Source organism: Epinephelus lanceolatus, chromosome 9, assembly GCF_041903045.1.
Source record: "Epinephelus lanceolatus isolate andai-2023 chromosome 9, ASM4190304v1, whole genome shotgun sequence".
Classification (NCBI taxonomy): Eukaryota; Metazoa; Chordata; class Actinopteri; order Perciformes; family Serranidae; genus Epinephelus; species Epinephelus lanceolatus.
The window spans coordinates 12376695-12402446 of NC_135742.1; the positions used below are offsets into that span (position 1 = coordinate 12376695).

The window sequence follows — 25752 nt, forward strand, 5'->3', positions numbered from 1 at the left end:
CTCGTTACTTGTCACATGAGCCAGTTTGTGACCATACATACTGGAGTTTATTAAGGACTTTGTTTGTGGTACCATAGATGATTTTGTTGCAGCTGGCCAGCCTGGATGTTACAAGTGCATGGTTGTTCCTGCAGCAGTAAGTGACAGCGGGGGTCGGAGGCAGGTAATTATTATAGAAGTGGAAGAAGACTGTTTTGGTGTATCATTGGCATTAACAGTGAAACTGGAGGTCGTGGTGGAGGAGGATGTGTCCAAGCAGCAGCATGTTAAGGATGAAGATAAGGGGATCAAGCACTGAACTCTGGGGGACACCATGGGTGACAGGAACTATGGTCCATCTGCAGTCGTTGATAGAGATGAATTGATGTCTGTTGAGGAGGTATGACTGGAACTAAGGGAGGGCAGTGCTGGTTTTACCAAGGGTGGATCTGAGGCTTGTGATGCATGGTTAACTGTATTAAAAGCAGCACTGACGACAAGAAAGATGACGGTGGTGATAAAACCAGAGTCTGAGAATGACTAGTGACTTTAATCAAAGCAGTCTCAGTGTTATGTTTTGGATGGAAACCACACTGAAAAGGCTCATAGACGTCAGGGTGGGATTTCAGCTGAGTGGCAACACGTCTCTCCTTTGACAGGAAAGGCGGGTGGAAAAGGGCTGGAGGCTATTGGGATGTCAGGGTCAAGTCCAAGGATTTTGAGTATCAAGGTGACTGAGGCGAGCTATGGGTGGGAGGAGTTTATGGTTTTGATGATGACTAGGCAGAGAGTGGTGAGACAAGCCTTGACAACGATTGACGGGAATGGGTCCAAGGTCCTTTCCAGAATGTTAGTTTCTTTTCTAAAGTCTGATTAAATGCAGTCTTGACATGTTTTTATAACAATGACTAAGCATTTTGTAATGGGTGTGTGTGCTGGGCTAAAGTACTTTGATAAAGTTTATTTATTTTTCCTTTGAATAATTGGACAAACAACGATAGCTTAAAGAACAAGGACTCTCACAGACGTACTTTTATGAATAAACATTCAATAAATTCAACCCTCAATCGAAAATCCTCCTTTTATGCAGCAATGATAGGAAGGAGGAGGAAGAATAGAAGGTCACACGTTTCTGTCATTCATCTCAAATCCACATGGGTGTATAATGTGTACAAAGCTGCAGCTGTGCTCAAACTTGTGGCCTCAGGGGGGAGTTTTGTTCTCCTCATCTGAACTCATTGGAGAACTCACATCATCATATGTTTCTGCCCTTGAGATTATCGTTTCAGGGTCTGCAGGCGTCAACCCGTACGCACTACTCTTTCCTTCAGTTCTAAGTGCATTTTGGGACCTGATCAACCTTCAGTAGAGTCATCGCTCTTGTTGCTGACACTGTGTCTCTTTTCCGCTGATTGTGTAATCAATTCTGGTACAAGTGCCTTCTTGTACCCTCTGGAGTTCAGGTTCATTTTTGTCTTTTGTTTTGCACCTTTTGAACTGTCTTCATCCCACATGAATAGTTTTTTTTCTTCCTCAGAACAAAGTCAGATCAATTTAATAGTATAAAGCTGCCAGGAACCCAGAATACAAGAGAAATGACACAGAGGCCTAATAATCATCACTGAAATGAAAAGTTCATGGTCGTAAAAATATTGTTCCTCTTTTCATACGCACAAATACAGCAGAAATATGTGAGATGGCCATAATAAAAGTGTTTATATAAAAAGCAATTTTATTCCAACTCATTTTGTGCCTTTTTCATTAAAAGTGTTAGTATGACATTTTCAGAACACTAAAAATAGTATAATATTTAGATAGTTTTCGAGGCCTGAAGAGGTAAAACTATCCAGTATTTTACCATAAAACAAGCTTCTTTTCTTCTCCTTCATCTTGTTAGTCATCTGACGACCACTTAGATTTATCTTGTGCTATTTTCTACATAATCAATTTACCTATGAAAGGTCAGACTTTCCACAGCAAGAGATGTTTTCAGATGCCTTATTTTTTTCAACCAAAATTCCCAAACCCACAAATATTCAGTTAAAAATGATGCTTGACAAAAACAGTAGCACATTGTCTCATGAAACCAGACATTGTTCTGTGCTTTTATCACTGAAAAATGTCTAAAAACAATCAATCAATCATCAAAATAATTGCTATTTTTCTGTTGACTGACAAAGTGGTTTCAGCTCTTAATGTGACACATCATTTGTCAAAGCTTCACCCCTGAGGGCCTGTTGACTTCACCCAAAAAATTCATATAAGCACTTCCTGCTTTTACTCTTCTCCTGATTGTTTGAGTTGTAGGTTTAAAGGTTTACACTGTTGCTTAAACTTTAAGCAGTTTGTCAATTATTTCCAAGAGTAGTACCTGAGTTAAATCATTACTTAAAAACCGTAGACACTGTGGTCAGTGGGTACATTTCTGAGGAATTAATTCCAAATAATTGCTTGTGTAACCTCTGAGAGTTCTTTAGTGAGCGCACAAAAACATGCAAAATAAAATATAAGATAAAATGAGATGATCTTATGATGAAAATGCTCACTTTTTGCACATGTAATTGTGTAGATTTTTTAAACTGTTCTTGTTCTGTGCCAATTTACAAGCCTTATTTTTTCATATAATGCACCTTTAAAAGATAACTTTGGAGATACTTACAAGAAAAAATGTTATATTAGGGTTAAAATGTTGCTCTATGCATCTAAAATGACACAAACCTACACAGAAACACTGAGCTCCACACATTCATCATATCTAACACTATCTTATAGACTAATTATACCCTTTAAGACACTGTATTGTTACTTAAAGGTGCAGCTAGGCCTTCAGTGGACGCTCTAACTATCACAGCCAGCGCTTTGAGACGCTCCAGTTGACTGAGAATCTTTTATGTCTCCATTAAGGCGAAGCTCCAGCAGCTTTACAACAGTAAGACCACCTGCGGACAGTGAACAATAGATGTGCCCCCTCCTCCGATACAGTGGAAAAATAGGTCTAACTGCCTCCTTCTTTTGTCCCACTTATCACCAGTGTGTGAGTCTCTCTGTAGGGGGTGATGGTGGTGGTGGTGGCAGGGTGTGAAAAGCAGCCGAGGACAAGCACTGTCTATGCTGCTTTATAAGTTTACTCCAATAATAACTGTAGTGACTTTGCAGATTATGATTTAACAAACAAAACAGGTGATCATCCCTGTAACACCAAATATCCACTGTACTTTATTGTACCTGTAAATTATATATTTTTTTATAGTTAACAGCAGCATGAAAAGGTTTGGGCTTTTTGGATTTGTATCCAAAAAGCATCAGGTTTGTTTAAATGTTCCTTTGCCACCTTCTGAAGCTGAATTTTGCGGTGAGGACGCAGGAAAGATTTCTCCTGATGACTCTGCCATGACGGTCATATATATCGCTGCACAGTAGAACAGTGCACCACCACTCCAGAGTCTGATAAATCTTTCTGCAGGTCTTGTGCAGACAAACAGGAGTTCTGATTTGCCTTTCAACAATCCTACGAGCAGCTGTCTCCAAAAGCTGTGACCTCCATAGTTCCTGTTAGCTGCCATTTCTCAATTATATTACGAACTGAGGAAACAGCTACATGAAAACACTTGGCTATCTTCTGAAAGTCTTCTCCTGCTCTGTGGGCATCAATTATTCTAGTTTTCAGATTGCTAGGCAGCTGTTTAGAGGAGCCCGTGGCTGCTGATTGTTGGGAGATGGTTTCAGGAGTCAGAGTGTTTGTAAAGCTTTGAAATTTGCATCATCCGGCCTTTCCTGACGATGACTGCAAACAAGCCAGAGCCCTAACAAACTCATTAAGGTCTGAGACCCTGGTGAGAGTTGTCTGAGAGCTCAGATGTCTTGGGGTGTCCAAACTTATGCGTGGTGCACCTTTCCTTTTTTTCACTCTAAAATCATACAAAACAAAAATAATAGACTAATCTCACTTAAAAAGTTGAAAAGTATATTTCATCTTCAACTTCATGCCTTTTGGAGATCAGCTCATCTTCTACTTACCTAACCATTCATGGTAAGGTAAAACTGTAATGTCCCCTAGGGGCAATTTAGGATACAGACAGCAGTCATAAGTAAAGTAAAGCAGACAGTACAATACATAACACACAGAATCCAGTATCACACACTGTCACTGGGGTAAATCATGGACAATTAGTGGTCACTGCTGGTTAAGATAAGCGCAAGCAGTTGGAACAAAGGATGATCTGTAACGCTTGTGCCGCATTTTGGGAGGCAAATCCTCTGATGGAAGGGATGTTGAGTCTGAGACAATAGACCGAGCTTTAGAGGTGACCCTCTCTTCTCAGTAAACAAGATTGTGACCTGTTTCACCTTTTGCATGCCCCTGTATGTACACTGTTTTTAACATGTAAATATCATAACTGTGACACATGCTGTACCCCAAATCCAACTACCTCATGTATATTAAGTAACATGTTACATTGATAATTCCATATTTATTCCAGCACTGTTTGCACTGTGCATCATTGCACTATTGTCTTACTGTCTACAAATGTTATCTGTTGTGCGTTACATTTCTTGTATGTGTACACGCTTACTCAGCCAATAAAGCAGATTCTGATCATATACAATAAAACAGTATTGGTCATAAAGTGGCAGCATGGTGGTGCAGTGGTTAGCATTTGTCACAGCAAGGGTTTCTGGTTCAAACCCAGGGTGGGAGAGCCCTTCTGTGCAAAGTTTGCATGCTCTCCTGTGTCACTGTCAGCGTGGGTTTTTTCCGGGTACTCCAGCTTCCTCCCACAGTCCAAAGACAAGCAGGTAAATAGGCCTTTTTCACGGCAGACATTTTGTCAGATTAGGAGCAGCACAGGTGAACAGGTCAACACTAATGACAGCTGCATTCCAATAAGGGGAGACCCTGGTATTGTCCATGTTGGCTAACTGTTAATAGCTTACTGTGACACTGAATGGAACTCAGCCATCCTTAATGATTTCAATTTCACCTTTGCCTTTTCTACTAAGACGAATCAAAATGTCTGCTGTGAAAAAGGTCCATTGGTGACTCTAAATTGCCCGTAGGTGTGAATGTGAGCATGAATGGTTGTGTCTCTATGTGTCAGCCCTGTGATAGTCTGGTGACCTGTCCAGGGTGAACCCCGCCTCTCACCCAGTGTCAGCTGGGATAGGCTCCAGTCCTCACGCTGACACAGGGAGAACATGCAAACTCCCTCACCCCAGGTTTTGAACCCGTACCTTGGGTTAGAACAGGAACCCTCTGTGAAACAACAATGCTAACCACTTGACCATTGTGCCGCCACTCTCATGTTTGTTTGTTAAAAGGAAGCTACAGCCTGGAGACAGTTAGCTTAGCTTAGCATAAAGACTGGAAACAGCTAGCATGGCTGGGCCCAAGGTATCAAAAGCCAGCCTACCAGCACCTCTAAGTTCACTAACACTTTATGTCTCTTTAATTCAATCTGTAGAAATCCACAGTATAGAAATGAAAATCATATTTTACAGGCATTACAGTGATTTATGTGTCAGACATCTTGAGTCAAAGTTAAGATACAACCAACAGTAAAAGCAGCTACAACTAGCTCTAACTGCAACTTGTTATTTTTTACACTTTTTGTGTGAAACCAACAAGATCTAAGTGTTGAAAGAGCTTTACAGATGATGATAGGTGGATTTAAAGCTGGACAGGGCCAGGACTTGCTCCAAAACATGTTGACTCTGAGGGCAAACTCTCCTCTCCAGGTAAATAATGACTGCGTGTGTGTAAATGCTTTTTAATCCAACCTCATTTTAAACTGCAGGCAGTTCCGAGCATGTTTTAATATCCACCCACTTCAAAGATAATCATGTGAAAGTAAAACTAATGTCCCGGCCACAGAGGCTTACAGGGAGATAATGCAGTTAAAACCCTGAGAGTTTCCACGAGCTGTTGCTGCAGCTCAGATTCATGATGTCGTGCCTTCAGGAATCCCAGTTAGCAGTTTGTGTGTTTGCTCTTTTGTATTAATCTTTGATAAATGATACTCTTACGAGCCAATTTTTGTGGATACTTAATATGTCTTAAATGACTCTCAGTCTTTCATTATGTCTCAGTCATCAGTTTAGATGAGGTGGTCCTCTGGTTTGTAACAAACTGTACTGAATGGTCTTTTGCGCCCTCTGCTGGTGATTCTGAAAACTAATCTGACTGTTCAGGAGGGATAATGACACAACATAATACTGTTAATAATCTGTATGAGCTTTATGAGATTAAATTGAATGATTGAGATGTTTAATGTAAAGATAAATAAATAAATAAAACTTTCATTATTGACTAAAATTTGTAGGATTGGTTGGTTGGAAAAGATCAGGTGATCTAAATTAAATAAATATGTGTAAGAATTTAAGTGTGTGGCCTTAATTCTTAATGGAAATCAATTGAAATGTTGTTCAATTAGAACTTAAGAAAATATATTATGTAAAAAATGGACAATTAGCTTCGCTTTTATCTTTTAATTTGTAACATTTTGTTTTATCTTACGGCTAAAAAAATTCCTTGATTGTCAGAAAATTAATCTCCAACTGTTGTGATGACTGAATCATTTATAAAGAACAATTTCCAATCATTTACTTGTTCCAGCCTCTAAAGAGAGGATTTCATCCTTTGTCATAAATTAGAATGTTAAGATAATGATAAAGCAGATTGAATATTGGTAAAAACAAGCTCTTAGCAGTAAATTATAATAAATATTCTTCATTATTTAATGAGATTTTAAAAACAGTGATTAACCAGTTAATTGGGAGAAGTATTAGCTGATTAATTGTTAATGAAAATAACCGTTAGTTGCCACCCTATAGCATATTATCATGTGAAAATGTGTTGTTGTTTGATGGGTAAAGTTAAATAATTTAGGGGATACATATAAATATAAATGAGAATTTAAAGAAGAAATTCATAGGAAATATTGAATTAAAAAATAGGCGTTAAAGATAAATGCTCCATGTTCCCAGTATTGCAAATGTTCTAAAGGCCTCCAGAGAGATTATTTCTCAGAGTTATATTTTCCCCAGTTTACCACTTTTGAGTCATTTATGGTTCTTAAAATTCTAATTCATAAACATCACTTACCTCAAACACAGACACACAATGCATGCTTCAAATTTGAATGTGAGATGTATTTACAGTAAACGTTTTACAAGGTCAACATGCTAGAAAAAAACCCCATACATACATTAAAATTTACATTTTACATACAGAGCAACTTTACACATACGCACACTGTTTCCTCGTCTCTTTTTTGGTTGAGTTATAATAATGACTTTAAACAACGTGGGAACTTTATCTAACAATGGAAACTGAGAAGTTTTAACAGAAAAACCCTAAAACCTCACATTGTCTCTGTATCTTAAAGGATAGTTAGACAAAAAGATTGATACCAGGTTGAACAGACATGAGAGTAGTATCAATCCTCTCATCTGACTTCCCAAAATATCAAACTATCCCTTTAAAACACAGCTTCGGGGCTTCAAAGCAACACTTTGGAGGAAGCCATCCTAAAAGTCAAATGAAAGAAAACACGAGTTCTCCGTTCTGTACAAGGTGGGGGTTCCAATCCCATCTGAGATGGGTAGGGACCCCGGTGCATCGTTGGTGGTTGGCACTGATACAAAACATCATCAGTGCATCTCTAGAAGTAAAAGCGCTTCTACTGCTAAGGCACCAGCAACATGATGGTTGCAATTACTTAGTGCAGCTAATGGAGAGCTGCACAATTATAATATATATATTCATTCATCTTCTAACCGCTTCATCCTCTTGAGGGTCGCGGGGGGGCTGGAGCCTATCCCAGCTAACATCAGGCGAGAGGCAGGGTACACCCTGGACAGGTTGCCAGACTATCACAGGGTTGACACATAGAGACAGACAACCATTCACGCTCACATTCACACCTACGGACAATTTAGAATTAACCTAGTCCCCAGTCTGCATGTCTTTGGACTGTGGGAGGAAGCCGGAGTGCCTGGAGAGAACCCACGCTGACACAGGGAGAACATGCAAACTCCACACAGAAGGGCTCCCACGCCCAGGATCGAACCGGCAACCCTCTTGCTGTGAGGCGAGAGTGCTAACCACCACACCACCATAATGCCCATAATATATATATATAATAAAGCTTATTATCATATACTGTTTTTTGGTTTGTTTTTTTAAGTGTCTGGTTTCTATAAAGTCTTTAGGAGGCGTGTAGTTATTCGCACCTCACATGTTGATACAAGGCTACTGGAAATGAACAGATTAACACCTGCACACTGAATAATTTTAGGGAATCAACAGAAAAATAATCATTTTCAGTTTTTCAAGTGAAAATGGTTCACTGGGATCAAAATGTGAGGATTTGCTCCATTTTTTTTATCACTGTAAACTGAATATTGCTGTTTTTGGGCTGTTGGTTGAACAAAACAAGCCATTTGAGAAGGCATCTGGGAAATTGTGATGGGCATTTTTTCACATTTTATGGAGCAGAGCGGCAACAATTAGTCAATTTATCAATTAAGAAAATTAAGGCCCAACTATTTTGATTAGTAATGAATTGCTTGAGTCATTTTTTTTCAAGTAAAAGACAAAGATTCCCTGATTTATGGTTGTCAAATGAGAACATTTGCCCTTATTTCTTGTTCAAACATCATAGTAAATGTAATATTTGGGACGTTTAGGTGTATATATATATATATATATATATACACACAGGTATATTGATTTGCTTGTTTCTTTCATTTTCATTGTATGAATCTAAACGGAAAGGTACAAAACAATATATGTAAAGAGGGTTTAGGCTAAAGTTTCAGTTTACCCCCTTTTCGGTCAGCAAAAGTTGTCACTGCATTGCAAATAATTATTCAATTATTTATTTATTTTCTTGTGCATATCATAGACTGTATGGTGCATATTTAAGTTTTATAAGATAGAAAATGACCAAAATAAACTAAACTAAGGTTTTGGTTTTCTGGTCAGACAAAACAAGGCATTTAGTGACATCACCTTTGCATCAAGTAAATGGTAATAAACATTTTTCTGATGTTGTATGGACCAAATAGTAAACACAAGTGATCAATTGGCAGATAAATCAGTCATAAAAATAATTAGTTGCAGCCCTAATATGACTGTAGGGTTTCTAGTTAAATACATTTTAAATGTTGTTTGTTATGTGCAATATTGTCATGTTTATTTTTGTGTAATTTACAACTGCATTCGATGTTTTTTTAGATATTACTTGATTAATGTTATGTATAATTGTCTCTGTGTCAGTGTGCAGGTGTTACTCTTTTCGTTACCTTTAACGAGTCAAAACATGTTGAAAACAACAAAAGAAATGGATTTTAATGCAACATCTATTATTATTATTCTTGTAATAATCGTGCAGTGTAAATATGACGCCTTTTTGTTTCTGTGTTTGTGGATTTTGCTTTGCAACAGTTTTAAATGCTTCTCACTTAATAAATGAGACGTGATGCAGTCGTGTTTCAGTCTCTTCCTCAGTGGATAAAACTGCATCAAAATGCGAAATGAACATTCGCTGTCAAATACCCTGAACTCTATCCTCCCTCTAATCCCATGTGATCTACTGTTGCTCAGCAGCATCCTACGTCTCAATGTGCGTCATTAAAGCAGCTTGCGTTGCCTTCATCTCACCTTCCTCCCTCCCCCTACCCTCTGAGTCTGAGCTGAGGTCGCTCTCTGTTCCCAGTCTCTCTCCTCAAATGCTGGGATCTCCCTCCAGCTTGGTGAGGTCAGTGCCCGTCCCCATGAACATGCTGCGCCCTCGCTCCAGCCGGCTCTTCTTGTCTGTGAGGCGGAAGGCCTCCATGAACTCTTCGATGTCAATGCTGCCGTCATTGTTGCGGTCAATAGTGACGGCCAGGTCGGAGATGGCGTCGTCCGTGATCTCCATCTTTAGGTAGACGCTCAGCAGCTTCCAGGTCTGCCGGAAGTCCTCGATGGTGATGAAGCCTGTGAGGAGGAGGAGGTTCAAGGTTAAAGATGATGGGTGGAAAAGAGGAGATTAGAGATGCAGTAATAGAAACAGATGCTGATAGAGTAAAGTGTGTGTGTGTGTGTGTGTGTGTGTGTGTGTGTGTGTGTGTGTTCTGGAGTGAGGGATGGGGAGGCCAGTAGATCAGTGGGTTAATCCTCATCTTAACTGGGAGGATTCAGGAGGCCGTAACCTGATGTAGCCTCTTTTGCACGCTACAGGTGGATTAACGGAGGCTGAACTCAGTAAACGTCTCTATCTGGTCACAACAAACACTTTACAGAGCCCTGACACACTTTACACCTCCACTGAAGCAGACTGTCTCATTGGATTGTCTCTGTGAGCTGGCACAGTTTTTCATCCCAGAAACAAAACTGTGGAAACATAGACTGACATTTTAAGGTGGAGGAAGCAGTATAAGCAGTAGAGGTTGCAGTATACGTTTCGAAGTGGTAGTAAATGTACAGTTTGTCTCTGAATAAATGCAGCTGCTTAAGACCCAAGTAAAGTTTCCCTCTCTTGTTGCCCATCTGCAGGGTGAAGTGAAGGAGGTTAGCCCTGAAGTGAGCATCATCTTCAGGTCTGGAGGAGTTGTGACGACACAAATCCATCAGCACAGTTTAAATTTCAGTTTGACAACTTTGACTATTACTTTAGTTGTTTTTTTGTCTCTCTTGGATGACACAGACTTTTAGTGATAAGTGGATCTTCAAATGTTTAAATTTCGACTGGATTATGTGAGCTACATATATTCTAATCCTCACTTGGAGAAAAAAAAAGCAGTGCGAAGCGTCATTCCTGTGGGCTGCGGCTGGCTATGCTTGCCTGAGAAAGACTAAATGCACAAACCTGCTATTTTTAAATATCCCATCGAGAGAGACTCTCACTGTAGCCTGTTCTATTTTGTTCTGAAAATGTTGGCGTCCATCCACATTCTGTGGACAACAAACAAGGAGCAGAGATGCCATCTACAAGAGAATACAGTGAATGCTGGACGGAGCAGTGAGTGACAACAACCCCGGCCACATTTAAGAGTACTATTTGAGGTGGAAACACTACGGTCTAGGTACCATGTCTGAAGGGTTAGTTTTGGTTCCAAAGGTATACTGAAAGTGTCTGGTGGAAACTGGGATTAAGTGGAATGCATGTGCAGATTTCAAACACAAGCACTTGCCCAGTTGTGTTACATGTATGTTGATGTGTTTTAAATATCACAGTTTTACTAAAAATGAATGTTTTTGGGAGGTACTGGGCATCTGACTGGATAAATGAGATGAGGATTATACTGCACGAGTTGTGTGAGAGCTTGTAAATTAATCTTTTGAATTGTTGTGCTGTTTTAAACACGCCCCCCTTTAATTCATCAAGAATGTTCTCTTCACAAATTCAAGGCAATACAAGGTTATTAATTGACATACAAATGATGATGTTGTGGGTAAAGTATTCCTTGAACTGCCTTGAAAAACGTCTTCATTACATTAGGGGGGCCTACACAACAGTTTCAAGGTATTTGATTTAGTTTGTTTCAGCAAACTAGAGCACAAACTTCTTGTGTTTATTTGAATAGAAGACAATTAATTAATTTAACTTTTTTTCAGTTTCTGGTATCTGTAAGGTCTTTAGGATTCAACTGGCACTCCTTTGCCAACAATCACATTTTTCCATGAGCAACCACTGAAATTAACAACATGGATCCAGGTCTAATTGAAAAGCAAAAAAACAAAACAACACCTCTAAGTGGCATAAAATGAACAGAAATAAAGACAATGAAATTGCCAATCACAAATATTTGTATGACAATAAATCGTAAACTAAAATTTCATGATCGTGACGGCCCTACATGTAACTTTTTTCAGTGTTGAATAAATTGTTTTACCTGAGTTGTCTGTGTCTACGATCCTGAAGATGGTCTCCAAGGTGGAGCGATGGCGATACAAAGTCTCCAGCAGACTCTGGTCAATGTGCTGCAAGATAAACAGTATTTAGGTGTGTTTGAGTTAGTGTGTTAGGGTGAGTCTGACTCAGCAAAAGATATGTACCAGCGTATACAACATCCTTAAATCAGACATTAGTATTTCTGTGATCACAATGGATCCCCAGCTGGGTTACTTACATCCGTGTTGGGTCCTTTGATGGCGAGCTCGTTGAACCACTCGTAGTAGTTTATCATGCCGTCACTGCTCTTACTGGTGAACAGCTGATAGCGCAGCATCCTCCAGGGCAGACTGAGGTGCATCACGCTCTCCACTGCAGAGGCCCAGTCGTTCAGAGACACAAGACCTGACAGAGGTGGACATGTTACACATTAACATGTTTGGACATGTTTGAGGTAATTTTGACACAGTGTGGTCTTTACAATGTTTATAAAAAAATCATTGACAAGTTTATTCTTCAACTGTGAACAAATGAAAGGGATGCTTATCAAAATTGTCTGATGTATTGTATCGTTTTTAAAAAAAATTTAAATGTTAAGTATAAACCTCTAAATTCTAAAACTGCTCAGACTCTGATCCAAAGCGAGTCTTTAGCCTTGTTTCCACCAAGCAGTCTGGTTCAGTTCAGTTATTTCAAATGGTTATTTTTGTCAAACATTGTGGGTGGTACCAATTGAATCTCTCCATTCCCTCCTGTTTTTTTGTCCCCCCTCCGTTGAGGTACCTAGCACGCTGATCAGATACTAAAAGGTGGAGCTAGAAACACTGCAGTCCACTGACTGGTGCGCTAAAAGCACTCAATTCACAGACATACTTTTTTTTTAAATATCCTATCAATTGCAACAGAGACTCTAAACACTCTTCATCTCCAGTGAAGAGGAAATACAGGGAGAGCTGAATGAAGCAGTGACACGACCATGACTATCCCGTGAAAACACACACATACATTTAATAGTACTGTCTGCACTGTAAACACTAAAACAGATCTGCAGTTAAGGGACATGTCTGTACAGGTTACATACCAGTTCTAACAGCACTATATCGAGAGTGTTTGGTGGAAATGCTGCCTTTTTTCAATATATCAACTTTCACTCTGTGAAACGATGAACAAGCTTAATTTCTACCTTTGCAATTTGTAAAAAAAAAAACCCAAAACAAAACAAAACGCTGTGTTCACTTTTGCAAAACCTTTCAAAACTGTGAATATAGGCAGGTGTGAAGAGTTTTACGGCTTGTGCATGCCAGGAGGTGCTTAAGAGCTCCTGTGCCAGCAGCAGAGGAGAGAGGTCTCTGGTGTGTGAACTGCTGGTCCTGCTGCCTCTCACCGTGGGATTTTCGTTGTCTTGTCTGCTTGTTTTCATTCTAATAAATCCCATGGATTTGATTGTTTTAACAGTGTTCATGTGATTATTATTGGGTCAGTGATGGAGTTTTGTTAGCCCCATAGGGTCGCCTAAGGGTGGGGCATAACAAGAGTTAACTACGAAGTGCAAAAGCGCCAACCACAACAAACTTTTTCATTGAATTTTTGGTCAGACACATCTCATTGTAACTTCAAGACCACCCTCTCTCTCTTGAAAAATGATCCCCAGTCCACTAAGATTTTAACTACTATTTCTAACACCAAGAATAACACACAGAGCACATTACAGAAACATCTTCACTGAGTTGATTAGTAGAGTGACCCCCTATTTACTTATTATGTACTTGAGAACAGTTTCTGTGAAACTGTCAGATGCTCCTTGAAGGACTCGGCTGGCCCACAGGGTTTGTTTTCTAATGAATGGGGATTAAAAGGTGTGAGCTCACGCATCAGCACTCCATGGGGAAGTACACAACAGATCTGCAGTAGCATTAAGGAACACCTGATCCTTTGAGGGCTGAACTGACTCGCGTCACATTACACACCTGTGTTCTCGCTGTCAAACTTTTTGAAGGCACAGATGAGGTCAGATTTGTGCGCAAACAGCTGCTCCCGCAGGACTCTGAGGGCTGAGCGCTCAGTTTGCCCGACACTGCAGACAAGAAAACAACAAATGCAACAGATAATAAACTTTGATATTAAACAGATCATTATGTCTTGGATAGGGCTGCATGATTATAGCTAAAATGATAAATACTATTATTTTCACATTTAAATAAACACAGCACTCCTTTTGTTTCCACATTGTGCTACATTCCTGCTAACGTATTAATCTTTGCATCAAAATAAGACTGGTCCTTTTTTACAGCACATCTCTTAGAGGCAATATAATAATAAACTGTTTAATGGACACACATCCTCGGCCAAATGGACTGTGATTTCACTGGTTATTTCAGTCCACAATGGTTAGCAATAACATTCTTCATGGCCTTCATAAATTCATCATTCTGCAGTTTGTAGTGTTTTTTCAGATGGTTGAACAAGTTAGCTGCACTTGCTGCGGCATGACAGCTACCGTGGTTGTTAGTTTAGGAATTTTTCTGTAAGCAGAACACACATTTTAAATGCCAATATCACTTTCAATCATGTTCATTTAATTGTGGGTGGCCAAAATCATGAGCAAGATAAACACACAAATATCCATGTGCTATTACTAGAGTAGATATGTACATATATTTGTGTGATGATATTTGTGCCTGAACAGTAAGTAAAATGACAAGAGGCTAATTTGACAATGATATTGATTACAGATAAATCTTTTTAAGAAATTGTTGTGACATTTTGTGGAAATAATCACTTTCTTGCCAAAAGTTAAATGAGAAGATCAACACCGCTCTCATGTCTGTACGTTAACCCTTTGAAACCTGAGCAAACTCCATTGATTTCTTTTAAATACATGGAAAGAAGGCAATGAGCAACGAAAGAAGAAATGACCCAAAAAATTAGCAAGAAATTAGTCAAAAGAGAAAATTTAAAAAAAAGAAAATTCGCACCAATTTGCTCAGAGTTGATAGGTTTAAATACTGCAAAATGTGTCTAAAAGCACCACAAGAAAAGTGAAGTCACTCCAGGTTTCAAAGACATCAAAGCCAGCAGACAATTATCTTAGTCTAGCACAAATACTGGCTCTGTCTGCAGGTAAACAAAACAGCTAAACAAACAAGATCTAAAGTGTTAATTAATGAGATTAAAAGCTGCTAGGAGGTGGATTTTGTTGCCTTTTGGCAAAGCCAGGCTAGCTGTTTCTCATGCTTTCAATTATTATGCTAAGATTAGATAAACTAGTTGTAGCGTGTTACTACAGAGACACACATGAAATATTAATCTTCTCATGTCACTCTGTAAAAAAACAAATATGTATATTGACCAAAATGTGGAAGTCTTGCTTTATGTTGTTTTTGTTCCCAGTCTCTTAAGTGCAAATAGTTGCCAACTTTCTCTATTTTGTCTAACTGTACATATTTTATGTTTTGAACTGTTTGTTGGACAAAACAAGCTTTTGGAGATGTTGCTTTCGGCTCTGGGAAAGTGTGGCAGGCATTTCTCACAATTTTCTGACATTTTGTAGACAATTAACTGATAAAATGCAAAAAAAACCAACAGAAACACTTGCACATTGTTGAGATGAATATTGATAGTGGTGTTAGTTTTGCACCTTTGTCTTATGGTGAGCTCTCTGATCATGCTGCTGGCCTGGTACTGAAGTAAATGAGGCACAAGGTCTGGACCCAACTTCACATACGCCCCCCTATTGCTTCCCACGTCGTAGTAATTGGAGGCGGAGAACAGAGTGAGGACCTGAGTAAAATGACAGAAAATGTTTTAGTGAATTCAGGAAAACATTAGAGCGTCTGTGTGCCGTCAGTATCTGAGCTCACATTACGGTTGTGGCAGAACTCGTAACCGTCCTGTTTGCACTCGTGGGAGCGGATGATGAGCTGCAGGCCGTGTTTGTTCAGGAAGTCCTCGGTGACGTCGGGGCCCCAGTAGCAGCCTCCGCCCCGCACCTCGTTGGGCATGCAGCCGTCCTGGTTCATCGGGTCGCTCCACAGCAGGTCCAGGATCTATGGACGTAGAGTAGAGACAGGAGGGAGAAATTAAAAAAATAATGTCTTTTAATTATAAATTTCTAAGTTATTTCAAGTGTTTTTCATGATCTGCTATTACTCATGTTTACACTGGCACACGAACACCTGAACGCATCACTTCACACAAGTCACCCTGAGTGACTGACAATGATTGAGCATGTTTGCACCTGAACCAGCACCAAGTACCAGAGTCAGCTGAGACCATTGACTTCAGCAGCCTGTGCTTACAGGTGGTGACGGAGGTGAACTTACGGCAGAGGGATTGATGACGCAATGGATTAAAGCATGTTAAAGCTCCATGCAGGCAACAATCCGCAGCAGGTGAGTGTTGATCACTGACGAGTGTTTATCAGGCTGTGACTCAAGACTTATTTAGTCCCCTGGAACAGAGCCGAGGCACAAAGGCCACGACTTCTGAATCAAAATAACTTTTTTTCCACTTGACAAAGTCGCTAATTAAATATCTCACATGGGACACTTTAAGACCTGAGAACAACAAACAAACAACAACAATAAACCTTCATTCCTAAATGAGATGTACATCATTTGAAAACATTGACAACTCTTGTTATGAGGCATTACATAGTGATGTTCCCATAGAAACCTCCACAGGTAGCCTTGAGACTTTATAATAATTAGAGTTGAAATTATTTGTTGATTAAAGGAATACCTCGCCCACAAAATGACCACGACCAGTTGTATATCAATTACTCACCCTGTTTTACATTGAACTTGTACAGAAAACATCTTGCATGCCTCCAAAAAGAATCTAACAAATGATGAATCCAGAAACTGAGACATTTAAACATCAAAACTATATCAAAACATCTGTTTCAGACTCTCACACTACTCGTGCAGTATAATCCAAGTCCCATTTATCCAGTTGTTTGCTCAGTTCTTCCGCTAAAACAGCAAACTGTTAAAACCGTAATATTTAAAACACTTCCACATTGAAGTAGAAGCATGGGTGAGTTCAAATCCACATGCTTGCCCAGGTGTGCAACTCATCTATGTTTATGCAGAAGTGTTTTAAATGTTATGGTTTAAACTTGAAATAGAGTAAGTAGCTACTGTGACATCACCCGGTGGTTTGTGGACTCCCATTTTGAAGCCTCGAGATGAGCATTCTGGCTGTCGCCATCTTTTTTGGAGCCAGAAGTGAGCATATTTTGGTGAGAGGCTGCCATTGTGGAGGAGCGACGGGTGGATCTGACTGACAAGCCGAGGACACTATCTGCAGACAGCCCCACTCAAAGCGGCCTACCCTTGATTATGCGTAACTTTAGCCTTAATAAAATATAAACAGATAAGTTATATAAAAATTCACCCCCTGTACAATTGTCATTAACAGGGAAATTAGCTGGAGAGACGAGGCTGTAAGCACGTTTATTTCTGCTGTAAAGCCTGGCATTTTAGCATGAGGGTCTATGGTGACTGGCCTCTGGAGCCAGCCTCAAGTAACCATTCAAAGAACTGCAGTTTTTGGCACTTTCATGTTGGCCTCATGTTCCAGCCCTGCAGGGTGCTGCTTGGCAAAAGTGCACATGTTTTGGAAGTACTGAGCATACAGCTGGATAAATAAGACTTGTATTATACTGCACGAGTTGTATGAGAGTTATTAAAAGAAATGTATTGGTTAAGTTTTGCTGTTGTTAAACGCAGACCCCTTTTACTTCAGTTCATCCAGAATTTTCCCCATTTTTGGGTTCTTTATCACCAGAGACATGCGAGAAATTCAAAGTTGTCTTTACAAATTCAACATAAAATAAGTAACTGATAAACAAATGGCCATTTTATGGGTGAAGTATTCCTTTAAATGACTGACAGAAAATTAATCTGCAACTATTTTGATCATTGATTAATCATTGAAGACATTTTTAAAGCAAACAATGTCCCCTAAATTGCTTCTTTAATGTAAAGATTTTTAGTTTGCATTTGTGTTATGTTGGACAGATAAAAGTAAAAACTGATAAAAAATAATTGGGTGTTACAGCCCTAGTAACATTGCACTCGGATGTATTTCTACAGTGTAAGTCAAACAAGAGTAAGAAAGTGTAACATTTAAGAGGAAACTGACAAGTAGTGTAATTTTGTCTAATCTAGTTTAGTATAAAGCATATTCTTGACCTTGGAACCAGTTATAGTCTTTCTCAGTGGATGATGTGGATGAAAGCTCCGTAAAAATCTAAATGGACTTTGTGCTAAGATTTTTTCTTTGTCTAGGTAATCTTAGTTAAGTGTTTTTAAAATACTGATGACATGCTGTAAAGCCCTCTGAGTTAAATTGTGATTTGGGGCTTCATAAATAAAACTGAAATGAACTGATTTGACATTGCACTGATGAATTACTGAAATTTAGGAGGGAAACGTTTCGAGATGCGAATATGTAGCATTTTGGAATTAGATCGTTTTCTGTTTGTAGACTTAGTTCAGCCAAAGTGCCCTACAGTCAGAGTTCAGAGGTCACTTGTAATATTTTGTACTCTAAATACAAAATATTACTGCATTCTACTGAGTTAGGCCTATCTCAAAAATAAGAGTATTTTGATTATTTAACCTGAGGACTGTGAACATTTTAAAAGATAAGTGCCTGTTTTAAAGTGTTGCATAATGACAGCTTGTTTTGTTGTTATTTTCATAGATATAGATGTGTGTGTTTTCTCTTTTTTTGAGTGTCTTGTCTGCACCTTTACACAATGATCATGACAAGATAATGTAACTAAAATTAATTCAAAAACGTTACTGAGTTGGTTAAATAAAGCATCATGAGTACACATTTTTTATCCACAAATATGTACTGTTGTGCCTGAGTACAGGGGCGAAAATCCCATTTCATAGTTGGGGGCTACAATAAACAGTAAAATTTTAGAGAATAATTCCAGGGGGGGACAAGGAAAAAAAAGTTGTAGCCTGTCTTTTATACAGCATCTTTTACCACAATTTGACGCTTTAATCTTCTCTCTATCTCTCCAGCAGGCAGAGTGAATGTCTACACTTATGAGAAATGGCTCAACAACTAAACATTTCCTGCAATTAAACTGGTAAACTGGTTTATAAACAGTGTGCTGTGAGATCTGCCGCTGCGCACCTCACAACCGTGCGTAATAGTCGCGCATAATGGCCGCTCCTCGTCGGTTAAACTGCACGTCTTTCATGTTTGTCTCACTGACAGGAGGAGAGAGCCTACAGACAGGTACCCATTAGCTATGAGCCGCTCCACCACTGACTGCTCTTGTCCTGTCCTCTCTCTCTCTTCTTTCTCTCTCGTCCTCTCTGACTATCACTAAACTCTGAGCTTAATCATTAGCTTTTAGCTTAGCAGCACACGTAATTGAGTTTTGAACAATGCAGGAGAAATGTTGCAGACAGTTTATATTATCAGCCTGGGCCTGGGGCTTGTTGTAACAGTAAATGGGATGTGTTGTAACTTGTGTAATTTAAACTGTGTCTGTGTGAGTGTACATCTTATCCTGCGATGCACGATGTGGGCAGCAGGTCCAGCCACACGCTGCTAATGCTGCCAAGTAGCCCCGCCCGTTGGAAAGAGTGTGGGATATACCACTACTAGGAATGGGAGGGGGGGGACTAAATCTTTCAAGATTTAAATAGCATATTATTCCGCGATTATAATGAGCACCGTTTACATTGTGCTTTCAATAAATACTACTGCATTGTTCAAAAATTATTAATTGTGTCTCAAAATATTCTAGGGGGGGACAGCTTTACTGAAGGGGGAGTCATGTCCCCCCTGTCCCCCCCGGGATTTCCGCCCCTGCCTGAGTATATATTTGTTTATCTTTCTTGAAGCACTTCTGTATTTTATTTTTTGCTTCATTTATCTCATTTTACTGGCTTTTATTAAAACACTTAAATTGAATAAGGATTATCATGTACAGTACTGAAGTTAAGATCAATAGCAAGAATGACTAAAATAACTTTGGCAGCACTAAAGGTGAGAAAAACCAAACTTAAAGACAATGACGGGATCAGTCGGCTTTTCAGCAAACAAATCAAACAGAACATAAATCGATCTCAAAGTATCTGAGCAAACACTGCTCTACTCCTTCATCACCTGTTTCCACTCGTCTTTGGAATGATCACTGTTGATAGACTCATTGGACAAAGACGAAGACAACTCATTCTCTGGTTTGTTGATCGCTGCGTTGAAAATGGACTGTCTCCTCTTGTTGATCTCCACCTCATCCACCGTGTTCACTTTGATCCGGTCAGAGAAGTCCTGCAGCGAGCGGTTCTGGAAGCTGTCGCGGGTCCCAAGGGGTTTGGGAAACGTGAGGGAAGTCCGACGCTGGAAGATCCGGTGGTTGGACAAGACCTCCTCATCCATGTCCGAGTCGATGGACAACCCCGCTGAGCTGTGGTATCTCTTCTTTGGAGGCCTCAGCGCTGAGACATACTGGGGAAAAAAAACAGACGAGAGCAGAGATGTCAAAGACTTTGAAAACAACATCTGTGTCTAATAATCTAAAAATGAAAGCATTCATCACAGCTCACATTGTGTCTGTCCAATCTGGCGAGGAGGCCGAGGTCTGTGGTGTCTGAAATCCCTCCGTGGAGTACAAGCACCTTCTGATCGATTACTGTCGCTAACGGCAACCAGCTGAAAATCTTCTGCAGCAGCTTCAGGATACGTTTGCCGTGCATCTGAGGATAAACAGAAAATAAATGTCTTCATTCTCTCTTCTTTTTCATCTTCTCTAAGTTTGCAGTCAAATTTTAAGAAGGCATGAGCCGTTGTGTGTCTTATAGGCTATCCTGAAGTTTGTATATTTTCTTTCTACCAAACTACACCCACCAACTGAATTGCTGGGCAGAAGGAAGCATGCATATACTCATGGACAAGCAGTTTGTGCAAGATGTAAACATTAATGTCGTCCTCCTCGGCTGAGCTGTAATGTAAGCTCAATGGTGCTCAGTGAGCTAGCTGTAGATGCACACTTCCTGCCATGCGGTGATTCAGTTGGCAGGTGTAGTTTAGAAGAAGGCCGATATCTCCAACACTCTGCAACTCACACCAAACCATTGAGATTGATAAATAGCACTACAGGTAAGAAGGAAAATATGTATTTTTGATTTTGGGGTGAACTGTCCCTTTAAGGTACTTTTAGGGATGTTTTCATTATCAGTTTTTGATGGCATAGTTGTTTTTATTTGATTGGTTATTGAGACTTGTAGCTCCAGTTTAAAGATGTTGTTTCATGTTAAAAGTTTGATGTTTATAAATCAAATTTTCAATCAGATTACTGCTGATAGTGCAACAGGAATTGAAACTTTCTTTTATCCCAACAAAGGACAGAAACCCTGAATTATGTGGTACATGTTTGGGCCAGGGAGGGCGAGGAAGCCAACAGGGTCAGATGTCCTGCAGTCGTCTGATTAAATAACCTCAAATCCTCTTAGCCGCGAGGAGGAGTGACCAGTATTGTGTTGGGAAGGAATCTAGCCTATATCAAGCTTTACTGGGAATGTGTAGGTGAAGGTGACTGGAAGCAATTTAATTTTGCTGCTCCAAAGATAGAAGAGATTAGGACACATGTTGGCTCTGCTGGCTGGTTTGATCAGCAAAGATCAGGAGTTAATAGTGAGTGGTAAACAGAAAGACAAAGGAGTGTGTTGATGTTTGTATGGTGATATGAACCTACCTTGTATTTCGTCAACACCTCCTTCGTGAAGCCGTACCTGCATCAGCCGGAGACACAATGTAACAGTCAGAAAGTGAAGATTCACTGTCCTCCAGTTAGACTTAGTTTTACCTCAGGTTCCTTACCTCAGGTTGACTATGTGGTCCTCGTGGTTTCCTCTGTTGAGGTAGACGTCACTCGGATAGACGAGCAGAAATGAAAACAGGATAATGAGGATCTCGATGGAGTCTTTGCCTCGGTCTACAAAGTCTCCGTTAAACACGTAGGGCTTCTCCAAGGATGGCATGCCGTTCTTTAATGGAAACAAATAAAGCTGTGTTAAAGGGTCAGTTTGTAATCTGACTGTAAACAAATGAGAGGACAGACAGCACAGATCCTGTCTCACTCACTAATTGATTCAGTGTAAAAAAACAGAGCAGGTTGCAACTAACAATCTTTGTTTTAAAGGGACTATTCAGATATTTTGAAGTGGGGTCGACAGCTGTACATGGCTTAGCTTCCGTGTTGGTACTCCTGCCTGCCTCTCCAAACTGTCTGACAGACATCTGCGGTAGGTAATATACTGATAAGTACCTCACACAACCCCACTTCAAAAGTTTCAAACTATTCTTTACACATAAACTAAAAAAATCAAGTAGCGGATATATCAATTAGTTCATCAATAGGTAATTAATTAGCAGAAAATTTGATAATAAGTTGATTGTTTAAATTATTTAAATGTAAGAATTTGCCATTTTTCTCCATTTCACATAATCAAAAATGAACTATTTTTGTGTTTTTGGAATTTTGGCCAAACAAAATGAGACACTGAAAGACGTTATCATAGTGTTTCAGACAATATTGCAGCACTGCTGATTTACTTTAGGGTGCCAAAGTACAGGAGGAGAGTATTTTGATTAAAATAAAAATTAATAAAATTGTCTATCCATGTATGTGTCTTTCAAATTGAGAACTGTAACTGTAGCCCATGAGCCAAAAAGAAACCAGAACATTTTCAATTTAGTTATTTCAGCATTTCTTAAATTTTAAATCTTAAATAAGATCTTGGAGGATGAAGTCCTGACCTTGTAGAAAATCAGCAGCAGGTCTTCCAGTTGTCCATGCAAATCACCTGTAATGAAGAGGACATCTTTAAATTATCAAATAACAATCAAACAGAAAGGAACTGTCGACATTTCTCTCATAAGGTTTTTTAAGTTTTACAACTGAGACACAATTGTTCTAAAATGACTTTAAGTTTTAACAATAAAACATCAGATATTTCATAAATGCTTAAAACATCAGCAATGAATGTTTCACAACTGACATATAAGCGAATCAATTCACTCAAACAGGAGATTAATACAATCAGCGAGTATTTATGACTAAGACGCTGTAACCAGAGCATTTTAGGCGTTTTGATAAACTGATCAAATCTCACCACAAATAGTGATTTCTTTGCTGCGGCAGGTGGAGACACGGTTGATATTTGGCAACATCCGGAGCTGTTTCCAAGTCTCAAGCAGCAGCTGGAGGACGTAACGTGAATGCAGCTGCTACTGGGAGAAAGACTCGTTAGCAAGAAGATCTCAGGCACATGAACGGATATTTATATTTCAGTGTTTGATAACTGCTGCCATATTGTGATTTATGCATTGATCATACATTTTATTCAAATACTGCTTTTCAGTAGACTCAAAGACTAATTAAATGAGTAGAAAAATGCCAGAAATTCTATTATGATAAGTTTGTTGATTAGCAGCATCGGCGTCATTTAAAGATGCACTTGTTTTGTTTGTGGAAATTCTACTCAACACCAAAAAACCTTGTTGAGGAGACAATCACACTCCATCTTAAGCTCATGAACGTGATTTTAGTGGTCAGTTTCATACACATTAGTATGAGTATCTTCTCTTGAAGTAAAATATTAAGTACAAATTAGGGCAAATGATATTCGTTGTGGACCTGAGACTATCAACAGTCCACCTCCATCATTATATCTTGCTTTCCTGCTTTTGAAACTCAGTTCACAGTAAAATGTAATTTATTTTTGTCAAATTTAAGCATACTATTGGGATTTAAAATTCTAATCACGACTAGTTTCCGCCTCATTTTCCTACTAAGCTTGATCTTGTGCAGTAAGATAAAACCAGTGAGCCTGAACATCAGCTTTGAAGGAGGTTTTTAAAGCAGAGGTTTGCACCTACTTTCTTGTTCCTGAAGGCCTCCACCAGCCCAACCGCCTGCTCCACCGTCAGAGGGAAGGTGAGGTGAGGTCCTGAGTAAATCTCTGGCACTTCGATGTTCTTGTAGCAGAAGTACCTCTCCCACTCTGCATCGCGACAGATCTCGTTCTCTCTGAAGATGTGTGAGATCAAATTCCCTGCAAGGAAGGTCAGCACAAATTTAAACTCAGAGATTACAGAAGGAAAATCCTGAGCAAAAACAGTTTGTCATTTGACATGTAAACTCTTACGTTCATTGCTTGTAGGTGTGAAATTATCCATGAGGTAGCCGAGAAAGTTGTAAAGCTGCACAGGGAGGAGACGTAAAAGTTGAGCCGTTATTTTTCAATTCAACAAACAAGCAGAACGTGTACAGGATTGTCTCTGGTGGTTCCTCACTTTTATCTGAGCCTGTTCACCGGAGTATTCGATGGACTGGAAGATGTGCCAGGTGTATCTCCGTCTCATCTCTGTGCGGGCGACATACTGACGGTACCATCGCTGAATCAGGATGGCAGATTTTATAGCTGAAACACAAACAGAGAATGTCAAGCACTGCTGAGATACAGGTGGATCAGATTATATCATCTTGACATTTCTTACGCCACCGATGTATCAGTTTCTTAAGTAGAAACACACTGCAATGACGTGATCATATAGGCTTATGCTATCATTTTTTTAATTGTGTCGTTTAAATTAGTGATTAAAAGAACATTTTGACAAAAAATTGCATTTGTTAAAGGTCTTGTTTTTGATGTGAGATGAAATGAGATGATTTGGGGCAGAGAGGACACAAATAATACTCACTCTCTTGTGACCAGTGAGCCTGAGTGTTGGTTTATTAGTTTACCTTGGATATTTTTATTTTGACAAAATACAATTTCACTGCAAGTACTTTAAGTATTTGAAAATTGTTTACTTTAGTTCTACTTAAGTACAATATCCAAAAGAACTTTTTTTCTGCTTATGTCAGACATTCAGTTTTTCCTCCAGCTGCTCTAACCCAGATATGTGTGGTTTAAGCTTACGTTCAACGTCAACAACAACAACAACAACACAACAAACAAGGTAAGACAGCTGTGGCTTACTTGTGACGGCTTAATGCAGCAGAGCACAGAGACAAAAAGAAATACAGAAACGTTAATAGATAACACATATAATAGGGAGATAACAGTTGAAGTGAAAAGCACACAAAAACAGTCCAGTCACCAGAATAAAATGTTTGCATTGTACGCTTCTGCAAACCACTGATATGTTACATTTGTACATTTCATACGTATGACAGATTACATGTATATGAGCTAAGTTTCTCATCAGGAGGGGATAGTTGGTGGCATGACACCTTGGCGAGGTGGCTGCCAAGATATCAGACAAGTTCAAGACCAACAAAAGCAGCTATTTTTTAATGAACAAGAACAAGGTAGACAACAAGAGGGACGTTGTGGTGACAATTAATGTAAACCTGAGAGGGTTAAATTTGCTAAACAGGTTTACCAGTCTACGTTTCAAATATAATGGTTACCTTTACCAGATGTTTTGTGGAAATGGTCGGACTTCGTGACGCCACATCCCATGACTGTTCCTGTTCAGAGCACCAAACAATCATGACATCAGCTACAAGCTGCTGGAGTTGATCTATAAGCATGTATTTAACCGTACTGTTCATGTGCAACCACTAGATGAATCCAACACTGCTCTCTAAAGGGGATACACGACTTTTTGGAGACACATATATGACTTTACCAACATTTTCAGACTCTCCACACCCATTTTAAAAATATCTCCTCTCTCCAGGAGACCGGTTCATTCACAGAACGGAAAGTTGCGCGTAGCTTGTCAGCAGTGGGGAAGCTGAAGCAGTAGGACGTTTGACCTTCTAATCTCATTATCTGCTGGTTCACTCCTGACCTCTTCGATTGGCCTCAATCCTGCGGCACAGGACTGTTTTATCTGAATTCTA

At 39.4% G+C, this 25752-nt stretch overlaps 1 protein-coding gene across 1 annotated transcript; it reads right to left on the minus strand.

Annotated features, from left to right (window-relative positions):
- Positions 1–7107: 7107 nt before the first annotated feature.
- On the minus strand, positions 7108–24316 carry ppef2a (protein phosphatase with EF-hand domain 2a). The gene is made up of 15 exons (XM_033619111.2): positions 24192–24316; positions 24044–24098; positions 23775–23950; positions 23009–23123; positions 22653–22699; positions 21714–21880; positions 21589–21625; positions 20441–20590; positions 20001–20342; positions 15719–15904; positions 15496–15638; positions 13826–13932; positions 12097–12263; positions 11860–11947; positions 7108–9961 (listed from the first exon to the last, which is right to left on the minus strand). The coding sequence occupies exons 1-15, from the start codon at positions 24258–24260 to the stop codon at positions 9708–9710; spliced, it is 2103 nt and encodes a 700-aa protein (XP_033475002.2). The 5' UTR covers positions 24261–24316; the 3' UTR covers positions 7108–9707.
- Between the last annotated feature and the right edge of the window lie 1436 nt (positions 24317–25752).

What these genes read in the sequence shown, in the direction of transcription:
- ppef2a (XM_033619111.2), bottom strand. Translation starts at nt 24,260, where the DNA reads ATGAGACGGAGATACACCTGGCACATCTTCCAGTCCATCGAATACTCC. An exon ending in AGGCCTTCAGGAACAAGAAA is followed by an intron (nt 23,124 to 23,774) that starts GTAGGTGCAAAC and finishes TTCTCCCAGTAG; the next exon opens with CAGCTGCATTCACGTTACGT. An exon ending in GAGCTCACCATAAGACAAAG is followed by an intron (nt 13,933 to 15,495) that starts GTGCAAAACTAA and finishes TCTTGTCTGCAG; the next exon opens with TGTCGGGCAAACTGAGCGCT.